The sequence below is a fragment of the Chrysemys picta genome, chromosome 25, assembly GCF_011386835.1.
Source record: "Chrysemys picta bellii isolate R12L10 chromosome 25, ASM1138683v2, whole genome shotgun sequence".
In the NCBI taxonomy this organism is placed as follows: Eukaryota; Metazoa; Chordata; order Testudines; family Emydidae; genus Chrysemys; species Chrysemys picta.
The window spans coordinates 15429704-15445888 of record NC_088815.1 but is presented as its reverse complement, the minus strand read 5'-3'; the positions used below and the strand labels follow the sequence as shown (position 1 = coordinate 15445888).

The 16185-nt window shown below is 41.0% G+C and overlaps 1 protein-coding gene across 1 annotated transcript in view; it reads right to left on the bottom strand.

Annotated features, from left to right (window-relative positions):
- ELL (elongation factor for RNA polymerase II) overlaps nt 1-16185 on the bottom strand; it is an 82743-nt gene that overhangs the window by 40743 nt on the left and 25815 nt on the right. Inside the window, exon 2 of the mRNA XM_005278996.5 lies at nt 5211-5258. Within this exon, the coding sequence (XP_005279053.1) occupies nt 5211-5258 (48 nt within the window). The remainder of the gene's footprint in view (nt 1-5210; nt 5259-16185) is intronic.

Sequence of the window (16185 nt, the reverse complement as noted above, 5' to 3'; positions counted from 1 at the left end):
CAAAGCTATTGTACCTTGCTTTCCCTGTTTTGTTGGTGGGCTGGAGAGCTAATGGGATTGCGAAACTACAAGGCACTGAAAGGTGAGCACCTGCGCAGGGAAGGGATTACTAGAGTTTGTTAACACCTATTTAATGCTACATTTGGAAGATTTTCTTCGCAACCACATAAGGGCTAGAAGTGTAATATTTACAAAATGACAGCATAGATTCTGCTGCACACTTCTTTGGTGAGGGGTGGATTCTGCAGCAAATTCCATGGCTACAGAATCACAAGAGAGACAGGGAGCTGAGCACAGCATTTGAATTAAACTCTCATTTCAGCTGCAATCCTGTGTGATGGTGAGTCAGAAGGTAAAACTTTGCTTCCAAGAAATAGACTCTGTAATTTTGCTCTACTTCATTTTCCAAGACCGTGAAACAGAGACAAGATCCCTGCTTATAAGTGAAGATCTCTCTTGGAAACTGCCCCAGATATCCCCAAATTTGAGTATAAATCTGTTCCACCTCTACTAGGAATGTAGTAATTGCCATTCGGGAACAGATTTGCCAGTGGCCACATGGTAGAGTATTCCGTCAACAAAGGGGAGTCCCACATACTTCAGAAGAAGCTGTAAGAAACTTTTCAGACAGCTACGGGATAGCTCGCCCCAGGGAAAGTTTCCTGCTGACCCCCAATAATTAAAGCTTGACTGATGTTCTGAAACATGAGGGTTTATATCCCTTCCTTTTTTTAATTATTATTAGCAGCCATAAGAACTCTAGATATTTATTCTTCTTACCAATAATCCTTTTTTGAATCCTGATAAGCTCTTGGACGGTGATATCCTGTGGAAATGAGCCTCACAGGTTAGTTATGTTGTGTGGAAGTATTTATTGGTTTTGAATTTGACACTTAATTTCATTGAAGGTCCCCTTGGTCTTGTATTAGAGAGAGGTACCTTACAGTATCTCTGGTTCTTCAAGAGGTGGTAGTCAGTATGGATTCCACTGCAGGTGCTTATACAAAGGCATAATGGGGGGAGCCACAACCTTCCCTCACTTCCCCTATAATTCAAAGCCAATGTTGTTGAGGACTTTGAAAAGCGGGGATAGAGGGCGAGTTGTGGGATCCACACTGACAACAACATCTCGAAGAACCACGGTCATTGTAGGGTAAGTGCCCATTCTTTCTTCAAGTACATGTCCATGTGGATTCCACTGCAGGTGACTGGCAAGCACAACTGCTCAGTACATGGGACTCTCCTAAGCAGAAGAGGCACCTGCTGTGTTCCTCTTTCAGTGGAATGAGCCCGTCACAAGATAGGTAGTGCTTGAAGCCCACAGGTTTCAAATCCGCCATGTTGAGAAGGCCTGCATCCGTGTCTGGCTGAACATTCACTCCAGATGGACTGATACTGTTACAGCAGTGGCATGTCAGACTCAGAAGAGTTCTGGACATTGTTATGAAGTGTTTAAATAAATGTAGCCAAAGCTAAGAACCAGCAAGTTGGACACTCACTAGGTTCCATCTTGCTGCCACAAGTAGTAAAAGGGAATGGAGGGAAGGTCTTGGCCTCCCCACCTTTTATGCCCTGATACAGGAGTACAAGGGGACATAGGGTGCATGCATGGCCTGGACGGACAGTTACTTAAAAAATCCAATCGCACATGCATGTGGCACATGCACACTTACAATAGGGTCCACATCAACTTAAACCAGAGAACAGCGCTCCTGATTTCCGGTCTCTATACCATTTATTTTGTGTATTTTTAAAATGTGTTCTCTTATCTCTTCTCGAGGAAGTAGTCCCCAGTTTTTTCAATTTGCATAGGACAGCAATTTTCCATGCCACCAATTCATTCCTGTTGCCCATTTCCCTACCCCCCTCTAAATCAGCTACATCTTTTTTTCAGATCGAGTGACCAGGACTGAACATTCCATGTGAGGCCAAACTATTTTTAGGAGGCATTATAGCATTGTGTGTGTTGTTCTCACACCTATTCCCTATGCATGTTAACATTTTGTTTGCTTTGACTTCTGCTGCATGTTGAACAAAGGTCTTTATTGAGCGGACCACGATAATGCCCCACTTTTCCTGTGTGCATCCAGTTAAATACATCTAGAAGGTGTGTGAGTTCTAAATATTCTCTCCAACATGTATTTCACATTTATCAACACTGAATTTATTTGAATTTTTATGAAAAGACCTGTCATTTCCACTACACAACCAATCCCTATCAGTTCATTGAGTGGTCAGGAGAGACTGGTCTCGCTGTATATTCAGCCACATTGGAGAGGTAAATCATGTCATCACAACAACATGAGGTTTAAGACTACTACAAGATGACAAAAGCAACAGAGGGTCCTGTGGCACCTTTGAGACTAACAGAAGTACTGGGAGCATAAGCTTTCGTGGGTAAGAACCTCACTTCTTCAGATGCAAGGTTCTGAAGAAGTGAGGTTCTTACCCACGAAAGCTTATGCTCCCAGTACTTCTGTTAGTCTCAAAGGTGCCACAGGACCCTCTGTTGCTTTTTACAGATTCAGACTAACACGGCTATCCCTCTGATACAAGATGACAGTCAGAGAATTCCATCGCAATCCAACATCCCAAAGACTCCCTCGGGTTAGAGATCAGCATCCCATTGGGATGAGCTGGCAGCAGCAGGGAAGGCTTCCAGAACCCGCTGGCCAACGCTGCAGCCAATGATTCAGTGTGAAATTTAAAATGAAAATGCCTTGAACGTAGGTACAAACCCTATTACAAAATCCAGGAAGAGATTTGTATACTTTTGGGGCTCATGAAAGTTAAGGTTAAACAGGGTTGGGAAGGAGCCAAACATACATTTGACAAAGTTCTCATCTTAACAAGGGAAAGCAGCTTTAACAGGCAAATTATATCTGAGGGCATAAAGTGGGCCCTTTAAACAAAGGGATAAGAAATTGCCTTTACATAAGCCATTTAAAAATCTGACTTCAAATTTACAGTCCCATTCTGTGCCAACCACAACACTCTCCTTTGGGCTACATATTATACTCATATTTGTTTTCTTTTCCAAATACTTTCAGCACAATGCTACTGAGCTGTTATGTGTGCACCTGGGGGAAAAAACTGCACGTTTTGCCGGCTATATATAAACTTTCGTTCAATTAAATGCTGGGACTGCATTTCAACCTAAACTACCTTCTTTGATAGAAACTTGGTTACAAAAATAAGTGTTCAAACCAGAGTATTTAGAACCATCTTGGTAATCACTGATTAAATAGGCACTGTTGATTCTGTAGCCATTGTTGTTTCTGTAACTAATTCTATTTAGAGAAGAAATTGTTCAAAACAGCTTTTGCCCACAACTTGGGCTCCATGTGTTCATTATCTTTATTTAGGGCCAAATTCTCTCACACTGATGTAAACTCAGAATGACAATTTACTTCAACTCATCAATTACATTGAAAGCTGCACATATTCAGCACTCTAAGGCCATTTTTATGTAGGTTACTAAATATGAATTTAGGAGCTCAAGTTCAGGTACTTCGGTCAAAATTTTCAAAACCAAGTTTTAAAACAGGGACCATATTCAGTGTTCAGTTACAACTGTGCAAACACACAAACAAGACAATGGGATCACACAAAGCTGAGCCTGGTTTGTAGAAAGAACACAACTTGTTTCAGACTCCAGGGTAAGTCTGCGCTACTAGTGATTAGGAATAAAAGTCATCCTGGAAATGGACCAAACTTGATCTGGAGTTAAAACCTAGTGGGAATATCTACCTGGCAATTACAAACAGCTGACTTGGGCTCCCAGGACTCGGGCTAAGGGCTGTTTAAGTGCGGTGTAGACATTTGAGCTTGGGCTGGAGCCCAGGCTCTAGGATCCTGCGAGGCGGGAGGATCCTAGAGCCTGGGTTTCAGCCCAAGCCCAAATGTCTACACAACAATTAAATAGCCCCTTAGCCCAAGTGAGCTGGCGTCTAACTGCAGCAGAAACATACCCAGTAAGGGAACGTACAGTGCCATTCAGAGTAGAATTGTCCTTTAAAGGAAATCATTTAAACGAAATCAAGAAGGGTATATAGTATTAAGGCAGCTAGTCAATTCTTAGCTCGCTTTCCTATGCCTAAGCATGTCAACACATGATAATTAAAATGAGTCAATTCTAAGACTCATGTAATGCTTCAATACAAAGAGTGTGTCAAGAACTGAGCAGCAGAATTGAGGAAGAATTATTTTTCTTTTTTCTAGTTCAGAGTCCCAATGTTAAAAATAACACCTTTTGTATTTAAAGATCTACAAGTGACAGCTTTAAAATGTATCAAAGTGCGGAGTTACTTTTAGTTGAGATCATGGAAATTTAGCCCCTCCATTGTCAGTAACTAAATAAGACAGTTTCATGCTTCCATAAACATCTGATGAATTTAGCAAAAGGAAGAGAAATGATAAAGGAACCAAGGCTCCTGAACAGAACTTTGGGCTGTGCTCAACATAGGGAGCTGCACAGTTGCTTGGGACTGACTTTATGTCAAGCCAAATATCACAGCGCACTAATAATTCAGTCTACCAGCATTATTCTGATTCACACCTCAAAATGTAGCATCAGAACTGCCAGGTTGGGTGAGGTGTTTCCCCAGGGCATAGGCAAGGCTTCCATGAATTGCTACACTTATCACACATAGTAGTATCACTTGTATTTTGATTTCCTCATTCTTCTTGGCAGCAAGGCTTTTTTTAATGTGCCCCACCATGGCTATCAACAGTGATAAACAATGGTGAGAAACTGTAAGGAAAGGCAGTCTGTGTAGAAACACCCAATGCTCTCACTTGGACAACGCTGTGTGCACACAACTCAATGCTTTAAAAAAAACAAACAAAAAAACCCCCATCACCCCGTAAGGTAGACTTTGATACATGCATAAAAACAGCCAGACTGGGTCAGACCAGTGGTCCATCTTGCCCAGTATCCAGTCTTCTGGCAGCAACCAGAACAGGGAAATTTTAAGTGATGTATCCCGTTGTCCAGTCCCAGCTTCAGGCAGTTGGAGGCTGAAGGACACCAGGAACATGGCAGTTAGCCAGGATGGTCCGGGATGCAATAGTCATTGGTGGACCTATTCTCCATGAATTTACCTAATTCATTTTTGAACCCAGGACAGATCTCACATAGGTTAACGTCAAAGCAGTTGGAATTCACACCCATGGGACAACCTTCCAGCCAGACCCATACACAAACTTACCCCTTGGTTTCCTTGAAATTGGATTGTTGGTCTCAATGCAACAGAGTCCTACAAAACAAGGAAAAAACAGTTTCAGTTATAACATGCACTACCAAAAATATTCAAATAATTCAGTTTGCATTAACAAGGATGCTACAGTATACATCTTTTGAAGGAAAAGGTACAGTGAACTAACCACCAAGTATTGCTACTGATCTTTTAAGTTGAAAATTTAATAGGGATTTGTCCCTAGAATAATAAGAAATGCCATACTGAATTAGACAGTCTATTATGCCATCAGCAGTGTTCAATACCCAACAGTAATACTTTGCACTTACAAACAGTCTTTCATACATGCTTCAGAGGAAGGCAAAAACCTATAATGCTCCTGGCACCTTTGAAATGCCACATATTGAATTCCTTCCTGATCCCTGTAATCATTAATTTACACCGTGAAACATTATATTTGAGGCACGTACAGACACATTGGTTGTATATTTGCAATGCTTAAGTAGTTTGTAAGCCTACATTCTTAGTAGAGGATTAAGGGAAAAATCTGTTACAGCACTCAAATCTAGAATTTTAGGTAAATTATCATTCCACCTAACTCTTCAAGGTACTTAGCTGTCAGGTTCCTGTTAATAATATCTTATCAATGAGGTTGTGATGCTTACAAACAAACAATTTTTCCTGTGACACTAATGTGCTTTCAATTTCAGGAAGTTGCACTATTGTTTGTTCAATCACGACCCTATAAAAAGTTCCTTATAATAGACATCAATTAAATTCAATAATTAAGTTTTATTTAGATTATGGATGCACTGTAATCCAAAAAAAACAAATATATGGTTTGCATTCCCTGATACTTTAACCTTTGATGGCACTGGAGGCTAAAGAAAAATCAGTTTGAAGTCATTACTTAAAAGATACTAAGATTGAAAAAAAATATTAATGTATATAACTACGAATTGGTTTGGAAAGCTTGTGTAATCTGTGTAGGTTCTTTTCACTTCCTAAACCCCAAAACATTTCAGTGCATTTTAATGCAATATATACTTGCCAATAGCCCAGCAATCATGCTCTACTGATAGGGTAGCAAGCATGTCTGATTAATGAACACATTTCGGTGGGGAGACTGATTTCAGTATCAGCCTTCCCAAGTGATGAAGAGCAAGTACACCTCTATTCCGATAGAACACAAATTCGGATATAACGCGGTAAAGCAGTGCTCCGGGGGGCGGGGCAAGGCAGATCAAAGCAAGTTCGATATAATGCAGTTTCACCTATAATGTGGTAAGATTTTTTGGCTCCTGAGGACAGCATTATATCGAGGTAGAGGTGTAGTTACATATACCTTGACTATGGCCATTTCAAAGGAATGAATTCCATTAGGATTGCTCTCTGAATTGCTTTAACTTGTCTGATGTGACTGGGTGCACGCAATAGGGGAACGCTTTCTGTGCTACTTCCATGTATCTGGGACATCCCAACATTTCACAGACTTCAATGATTAATTGCCCCAGAAATATGCATACGTAAGAGGGTGTGCCTCGCTGTGAAAGAGTCAATGGCTTCCGAGTCTAGTAAGCAAAGTTTCCCTATTGAATTCCATAAGGTATCTTTCCAACTGACATCAAATTATTGTGACTTAGCAAAGAAAACCTCTGATCTAGAAAAAAAGTCTATAGATAGACAAACAAGCTTAGAGCAAGATGAAACCCACTGGGTGTTTCACTGCACATCCATTATGATTTAAGTCATTAACAACTTCCAACAATATAACCAAGTCAGGTACCCACTATCACTAAAGAAAAAACAGTGGCCTTGAAGTCTGGAAAGCACTCACTTTCTGCATTGTACTGAATACTCTGCAGACAGAATATACGTTCATAGTGAAATGATAAATGTCTTTCATGCACTTCATACAGGGTTCACTAAATTCTTTAAGTACCACGACACTGCATACCACAGCACACTGTTCATAGACAGACTGGCCAGCTCTTGTTCCTGGTGTCAACATGTACTGTACAGTGTATGTCCATAAATCCATATGACTGTAATTAAGGGGACATTGAATTTGAAGGCATTTTAAAGAACACTCACTGCATTGCATAAGAACATTGCATTTTTGTATTTAATTATAGATTTAAAATCATCTGCACTTAAATCTGGAAAATTACTTAAAAAGCAATCACATGAAGTCCAGACGTATTGTATGCAAATCATGACAAATTTATAAAGTAAGTTCGGTGATTACAAATGTACCTATCCAACAAGCAACATTCGCTTTCACACCACTGCAGAAGTAAAAGATGATTTATGAAAGATCCCAGGGGAAGGAGTCTCATGAATTAGGTGACAAGCTTTAACTTTCCCCTACCCTCGAAAGTTTATCTACTGTTCTTCCCTTCCTATACCCAGAGGTTGGCGATTTCTTTGATCGCTTCGTTGGTGATGAAGTCTTTCCATCCAATGGCCAGGATCTTTCATAGGCACTTATTTTTGAAGGAGTCTAGTTTTGGTCCAACGCTTTGGTAGATCTCCAGCTCTCGCAGTTGTATGTTAGCACTGAGATTATGTTTGAATTGAAAATGCTCAGTTTTGTTCTGACATCTTTGATTTCTCAGTTTTTTTCTAGTATCTCTGATTTCCACATGTTGAGTTAAGTAACTGCTGTGGACGCCTTTCCTGTCTAAATGTTGCTTCCTTCTTAAGGTCTCCATTGGTTAGTATGATGCTGCCCAGGAACTGTTCTACTTTACTTTTGTTTTTGCTCTTCTACTGTGATGATGATGATGATGCTTGACATCTACGTTTTGAGGATGTTTGTTTTGGTGCACCTAATTTTGAGCCATGCTTGGCCTACTGTTTTTGCCATGTTATCTGTCTTGGAAGCTTTAGGGCAGTGACGCTCTGTAGTTCAACCTCATTGGCAAAGTCTAGACTTTCTAGGCATTTGCAATCTACTCACATTGCTAACATCCTTCTTCATTACCAAGTCTATGGCAATGCCAAACAGTAGACATAACACACTACATAGTGTTATTTGCTCTGTTTCATTATTGTTTCAGATGCCTCAAAATAGGAACTACAGGCAATGATAAATGGATTGAAAGTTTATCAAGGTTTCACTCTTTCCACAAAGACTATTAGCTACTTCCCACAGCAGTAGACCTTGATCCATAAGACAGGTGTCTCCAAGCCACATTCTGCATTACAACAACAGTGAGGTAGCTATTTTGTGCTCTCTCTAATAAGATCACCATTAAACCAAAGCTGTACTAAATCATGGTTATGGTCCTTTCTATAGTAGTACAGTTTTTCTTAAGAGTGAGGGCCAAGAAGTCAGACAATGGAGAGTTTGTACGCAGTGTAGTTGGAGCCATGTCGGTCCCAGGATACTAGAGAGACCAGGTGGTTGGGGCCAATAAAAGATATTACCTCACCCACTTTGTCCCTAATTGGAGGTCTTATAAGTTTAGGGACTAAATCATCTACTAAAGACTTAGACATAAGCACAGATTTCTCACACCATCTAGGATCTGAGCTAGGGAGCAGATTGTCTCAAGTGTAATTTTATTTTTGAAAGATGTCCAAGAAGCCCTACTAAGCATTTACCTAGAATGAGAAATAAGATACATTTTTCTTAATTCATCCATTCCACTCAGGAAATATGATCCGTGCCACCGAGGCTCACGGGTGTCACCTCTCTCCCAGTTCCCCACAGTTAACACAAGTTATTAGCCAACATTAGACTAAAATGAAGCAGGGTTGTACTCTGAGAAGGTGTACAGAATTTTAAGAAAGAGTTGAAGACTCGATCAAGCTATTCAGAATTATGAATAACCCACAGCTCCAACTTCAAATTTGATCCATGCTCTATTTCACAACCTCCAAAATCAGTGATAATCCTGCCACTCTGATAGTCTCCAAATTTCACTTATTTAAACAGTGAACTTTACACCCCATCACTTCCTTGTTCCCCAGGAGACACAGCCTGTCTCTCCGTTTCCAATTTGTTAACTGCTACTCTCACTGCTCCTGTGCCACACCTCAGTTATCAGTGATGTACAGTAGTAAGTTTTCAAATACAAAAGCTCTAGACTAGAGGTTTCAAACTGCTAGTCTGCAGGCCAGATTCAGTTTCTGCAGAACATAAGCATTCATTTTTTTGATGTTTCTAGGCATTATGGTTGCACAGAAAACCTTTCAAATGTCATTCAAAGTAGCAGTCTCAGTACAAAAGAGCTCTGGGGTGTGAACGGTCATCAGAAAGGGAAATGTACTTATCTTATAGTAACTGGAGGTTCTTTGAGATGTGTGGTCACTATCTGTATGCCACTGTGGGTACACATGTGCTCAACGTGCCCAGAGCTGGAGAATTTTGAAAGCGGTATCCGTTGGTCCACACTTGTGCCCTGGCTCACCTCAGGCCTCTGACCAAGGAGATAAATGGCAGATCAGACTGACTGCCTCTCCAGTTCTTTCTCCACCATGAATCAGAGAAGATCTGACACAGAGGGGAAGGAGGGCGGACAGTGGAATAGATGGATTAGACAACAAATCTCGAAGAACCTCCAGTTACAATGCTGCTACCGAGGGTGCCACTGGAAGAAAATCACAACCCGAAGATGGAATGGGAGACAAACTCCTTCCAAAGGACGGCTCCCTGGTGGAATAACCACCTCTCTCAAAAGAGAGGGACCCAAAGGAGTGGGAGACTCCAGGTCTGGAAGAGCGAAGAGGACCTCAGGAGTGTAGGTCTCTGTTCTTCCCAGCATGAGAAGAGTCCTGTCTGCCTGAACCGCAGGAGCTGCAATAGAGACAATCTGTGTTTTTAGCAGCTGTGGCAAAGATAGAACTGCGGATGGTCAGTGTTCTCAATCAATCAATCTTCGTTGGTGCCAGCGGATCCCAGGTTTGTGCCTGGGAAGTACCACAGGCACAGGCATCAAAAGATTGTGATCCGGTGTCAATGGAACACTAGACTGTGGGCTTTCGTATCGTGCCTCAGACTTAGGACATCCTAAATTCTCTTGAGCTGAGCTAGGGCTTGTTTAGGCAGGGCTGGATCAGACCTGCTTGAAGTGGATTTGGAGGAAGACTTAGCCTCATGCGTATGGGAATGCTCCCTGCTCTCCCAACAAGACCCGGGCCAAGAGTAGACTCCGCTCCTGATTTGGACCTTGTGGCAGGAGGCATTGTCTTTGCTGAGTCAGGCAAATGTACAGGGGAGTGCCCAAGTCTGGGTCCGATTGCTGCCTCATGGCCTTTTCCATTAGGTGCTTCCCAGCCATAGCTAAGGAACGAACTAGCCCTTACTCTTACAGGGAGAGAGTGGAAAACATGACCCAAGTGTACCCTAAAGGCCCAAAAAAACATAAGGCAAGTAATTCTATTTGTGTAAATCTCATGACTTATGCGCCAATCCTATGATATACTCAGCACAAGCAGACCCCTGTGCCCCACTGAAGTCCTGAAGAGAGTAGTTTTGATTATCTACTATTTATTGTTTTGTTTCAAACACCTCACCCCAGTCTTTCTGCAGAGTGAAACTACATGCAGCAAAAACATCCAAAGGCTAGTTGCCAAGGAATCATGAGAGATCCACATCTCAGAGTCCCAAAGTTCATTAAGAGTTCTAGTAGCACAGCATACAAATCCCACTGGTAATATCTGTAAGGAACGTACTACAGGAACGTCAAATGGTGGGTGAAGAAAATTCAAGTTCACTAGTCACCAGTTAATTAAGTTAGCATCTATAGTTCTGAAAAGGGCATAGGCTAAATAGAGATGAAAGATGTCTATCTCAAGACATTCCAAAGTCTGACTGCATAGAGACACCATCCATCCAGAAGGGCATATTGTCTGGAATACTGTCAACTCACCTATGCTTTTAAAAATGAAATTTACCACCCATCTATTACTTATATTATTAAAATGCTGCCTTCTTGCAAGCCAGGGGTAGTAGCACCTGCAACCCTCTGACATGACCAAGACCCCGTTTTGCTAGGTGCTTTACGAACACATAAAAGACACAAGAACAAAAAGTTCACTTGGATTGTGTAGTGTTAATCCACCATAAATTAATAGTTTAGAAACCTATACTGTTTTCCTTGCCCCGCAACCACATACTCAAACTGTATTGGCATAGCGAAGATTCCATCTCCTCAGCAATGTAGCACCTTAAATTAGATGTGCTACTTCATTTCTGTTCCTATTAAAAAGTTCAAACTGACGTTTTGGTCAGAGTGCCAATACGGAGTTAAAGGCACTTAAAAGATTTTAAGCTTCCAGAACTATGGCTCTAACTTGGAGAATTTCAGCACTAACAGGTTCAAAACAAAACAGGTTTTGTAGCCCTGTGATTTTTAAAAAGATCACCACTAATACCAGCCCACTTGAGTCACACGAGATGGTCACACAACAGTCAGTTTAGGGGGTAAGATTTACAACTCCTGTGGAGCAAGTTAGGGTTTTGTACTGTGAGCGCGCACACCCACACCGTCCCTAACCTGACAATAGTGTGCATCAAACCCCCAAGCAACCGACTCCCCTGTCATCAGGATATCACTTCACAAAGAACTCTCGAGCTAGCTCAGGTCGAGTCTATTCTCTCACACATGCCCAGATACAATGATCTCTTCTAATCCAGGTTAAAAAATAGACTGTATTGGAAAGCCAGAACTGCATTTCTTTACATGATCCTTGGATGGAGAATTCATTTGAGTTTAGATTCGCAACTGAACATAACTGAATTCCTTAACTGTGAACTGCATTACAGGAAACCGGTTGTCACTTTATTTCCCCATCACACAGTAGTTTGAGAGATGTAGGAACTTCCTGCAAGACGCACTCAGGACTGCTATACTGCTAGGACTCTGGAGGCAGGACTTCAGAAGGAGAGAGGAATCCTAATTTCTGTTAATGGACAGGTTTGGAATTGACCTCAAGTTTTAAATGCAACTTGCCAAAGGACTTTTTTTTTTTTTTTAAACCTGCCCTTCCCGCCCCCCCACCACCACCCCCCTTCCTTAACCCTCATGTATAAAGGCAGCCTGGAAGATTGCTTTTTTTTAAAACCTTAGAAATATCAGGAACATGAAGTCTGGCCTTCCCCAGGGTTCCATTGGAGACATTCCTGGGGCGGGGGCAAATATCACACAAGCACAGTGGGAGCTCTCACACCTTACTTGAGGGGATGGAACGCTGAATTGTCTGAAACCTGAATTGTCAAGATGTCTTTTCACCCAAGGGTTCATTACGCAGCAAAATTTAGATGTTAAGAAAAAACAGTAACAAAGATTTAAATATGCCTCCTTTCTTCTGTTGAGCTTTCAGTCTCTTCACTCTTGTGATGTTATAATTTCGTTAGAATTCTGTTAGAAATTGGTTAAGAGACAACAGTAATTAGAACTTCAAATTAGCTTGAGAGGAGCCCAGTGTAAGACACCTCCAATCTATAAGAGACAACAATTAAATTTACAGTCTGATGTGGCAATAATTAACACGTATCAGAACAAGAGATCTTCAGCCACTGAACAGATAGGAGTTTTGCTTTACCAAGATCCTCATACTGCACTCAAGGACTGGGCTTGCTACCCATAGAACATGTGTTTCTGCCAAGTCTAACCATGAAAAATCACTTGTGAAGACAAACTAAAAATCACTATTTTCCCCTCAGAAAGTCTGATAGTAATTAAAGGATCATTAAATATACTGTTACACCACTGAAAAATGAAAAGGTTAAAAAGCATCATTTAGAACAATCTCAATGCAACAGCTACATGATCACCAAGCATCTTAAACTATGCTACGTGTACAACAAAAAGTAGGTCACTAAATCAGATTCCTGAACTTCTGGGCAGCAGTTTCCAGAATTTGTTTCATTGCTCTGAATCTTGCTGGAAGAACCAAATTGGAACAATACTTTTAAGCTTCAACCCATCACAGATAGAGCTTAATTAGGATTAGTCTTACTAACAATATCCAGATATAGATCTAGTAACAGGACTAAAGAGTCCAGATGAAAAAGGAATGTATGGAGGACAGCTCTGAAAATTTAACCCTTCATAAGATTTTGTAAAAACAGTTTATTTAAAAAACAAAAACAAACAAACAAACAAAAACCACCACCACTCTTCAGCCAGTTAAGATCAAACTTCAATTGCAATATCAATAAAAAAAGTTATGAATTCTCGGTGGATGTTGTCATAAGTGAGGTTACTATGGTCAAAGGTAGACATGCTAGTTTTGGCTTTAATCTTCATCCTTTTGACATTTCATACACTTGGAATTTAGAGCTTCCATTTTGTACACTTATCAGTTTATGAAAATGTATATATGAAGTTTGAAGTGGATCTTAAATACTGCTAATTAGAAATATATTCAACATTAACAGTATGTGGCAGGAACTGAATGTATTGGTTGGGAGGAATCTAAATGCAGGAAGTTATTTCACTAAATCCCACTACTGTTTCGTCTCATTTTCTATTCTGGAAAGTAGTTTACTTTGAATAACAGCAACTCAGTTTCTCACAAGAAAAAATCTGACGAGCTATTAAGGAGTTTCCCAAATTGTTATGAAGTACTCTCATAATATCACTTTAAAAGATGCTACAAAAAAATTAGTAGCCAAGGGTTACTGCACAAGCAATTTTATCCTCTTAAATGGAGCTTCAAATGGGTAGCAGAGTTATCTGTAAACAGTATCTCATAGCAAATGCCAATACTTTTTGCCAAGCATTTACTATAAAAATCTAAATGTATTCTGTTTTGGGGGGGCGGGGGGGAGGGGTTGTTTTAGAAACTATAGTGGATCTACTCATTATGACTCCAATCCAGTAAGATACTTAAGCAGGTGCCTAACTAAGCATGTGAGCAGTACCACTGCAGTCACATTACTCGGTGAGTCAAAATGCCTCAAGACTCTTGCAAGAAGTTTCAGAAGCTACACGAAAAATGGAAAACATGAACAGGCAACGAAGGGAGTTGTATCTTTCAACAAGAGGCTTGTCAGACCTGATGTGTGGAAGGAGGAGTTGTGTCACAATCAAGAATCTAGGGAAATGGAATGCGCTCCAACAAGTGGAGCAAAGTCAGTATTGGGAATGCACTGGCATGAAGAGATTTCAGAATGAAAGTCAAATCTAAAGCTGAGCTTCAGACAATGCACACACGGAGCTAATGTAAAGAAAGTGTATTAAAATGAGCCAAGCGTGCAGCACCACGGATAAAAAGGAACATGGTGTATTTAAGTATGGAATGTTTAAACAGGCCCAACAGTACAGTTCCCTTACTAAAAGTGAATTTGTCCACTGCTGGTATTAAAAAATGCATTCGAGTTTGCCATATAAGTTATGTAGTATGATTCACATATGTATTTCAAGACTTTTCCCCTAATCACGTTTAAATCTAGTTTGAAGTATAACTGGATGATCCCAAAACTTGTAGAAAGGACAAGAGTCCGGTCCTTCTAGTTCTATCTGGTACATACAGCTCAAGTTAAGCAGTTTGTATGCGTGGGATGCAGCACATGGATCTGTCATGCTACAGCAGATGAAATATAAACGTGTACTTAAATATGCACCATAGATCCGGTACAATGGGTACTTCAGCCTGCTTGCAACTTGGGGCACAACCAGACCTCTCACTCACCGGCAGCAGAGGACCACCCTGCCACTGAAGCTCCCTCCAGTTGAGACAGATTCCATAGCCAAGATAATTCCATTCTATTTTCCTAAATTACAGATTGTATTCAATATACTTTGAGGAAAGAGTATGATTTTTCCTAATGCAGACCATGTGAAATTCCCACTACTGTAACAAACTCAAGTGTCTGGACATCAGTTCTCATCTCTATTTGGGATGATCGGTATCTCCTAGGCAAGAACCTTATTACTTGGAGTGTTCCTATTCTTCATTATTCTATGGTCCACAGATCAATAAAAATAAAAATGGGATCTTCACACCCTGTGCCTCCAAGGTGGGAAGCAGGTTTATCCTTAAATACAGGCATCTAAATCAGGTATTTTATATATCCTCTGTTTTCATCTGGGTACTAAGGCATGGAGAAGACTTCTACCAAAAATATGGCTTTGGCTGAAGACTAGATGACTGACAGATTCTTGGTAAATTTATTTACTGACAGACACCTAGCAGATCCCAGTACAGGAGAATGTACTTCTCTTCCCTTAGATGGTCAGTGGTCCTAAGGTGTGGACTTTGATGCTTATCAGAAGGAAGAATATTTCTTGAATTTACGTTGCGAATGAATGCTGTGATAGCTGGGAGATCTGCTTGTCTTAATTAAAAGCACAACACTAGTTGTCTCATTTCAGAAAGCTCCTAATTTCAAAACTTGTCTGACTGGAGATCACTATCAGGAAGTCTACTTTGATAGCACAGAGATTCCACCTGGATAGTCAGTAAGGAGCAGAAGGAGGTTCCAAGATCATGCATAGGGAAGGAGGCACCTGAGCTCTGCAGTCCAAAGTGTGGCTGGTAATTTGGGCTCTAGGGACTTAGGCACAATCCTCCATCTGGCATGCTGCCCCCCTTCCATTGTCACTCATCTCATGAAGCTGCTTACCCCTTGAGGCAGTTTTTCCAACCCTGCCTGCCTGGTGTCGGCACAGCTCCAATGAAACACTTGATAAGGGGGTGAAGCCAGAGACAACATCTGGCTCTTGGCCTACCTCTTTCCTTGAAGCTTGTAGGGACAGCAGCTGCTTCAAATGCCTCAAAAGGAGAAACAAAGCTGAGAGGGCAATCTCCCCAAAAGGAAAACACAGTCCTGGAACACCCCTGGGAATTAGAGACACTGAGCCCCAATGGTTATCAGAAATTTGAAATAAAACTTTCCCTCAGAAAAAGCCCTACAGTAGGCTGCTGGGGAGACAACTAAAACACAGGGCAGAGGCAGCAGGTTTGTATAATTCTGGTAGTGCCCAGAATGGGTCCAAGTACCCCCCCACACACACACACACACCCCTGC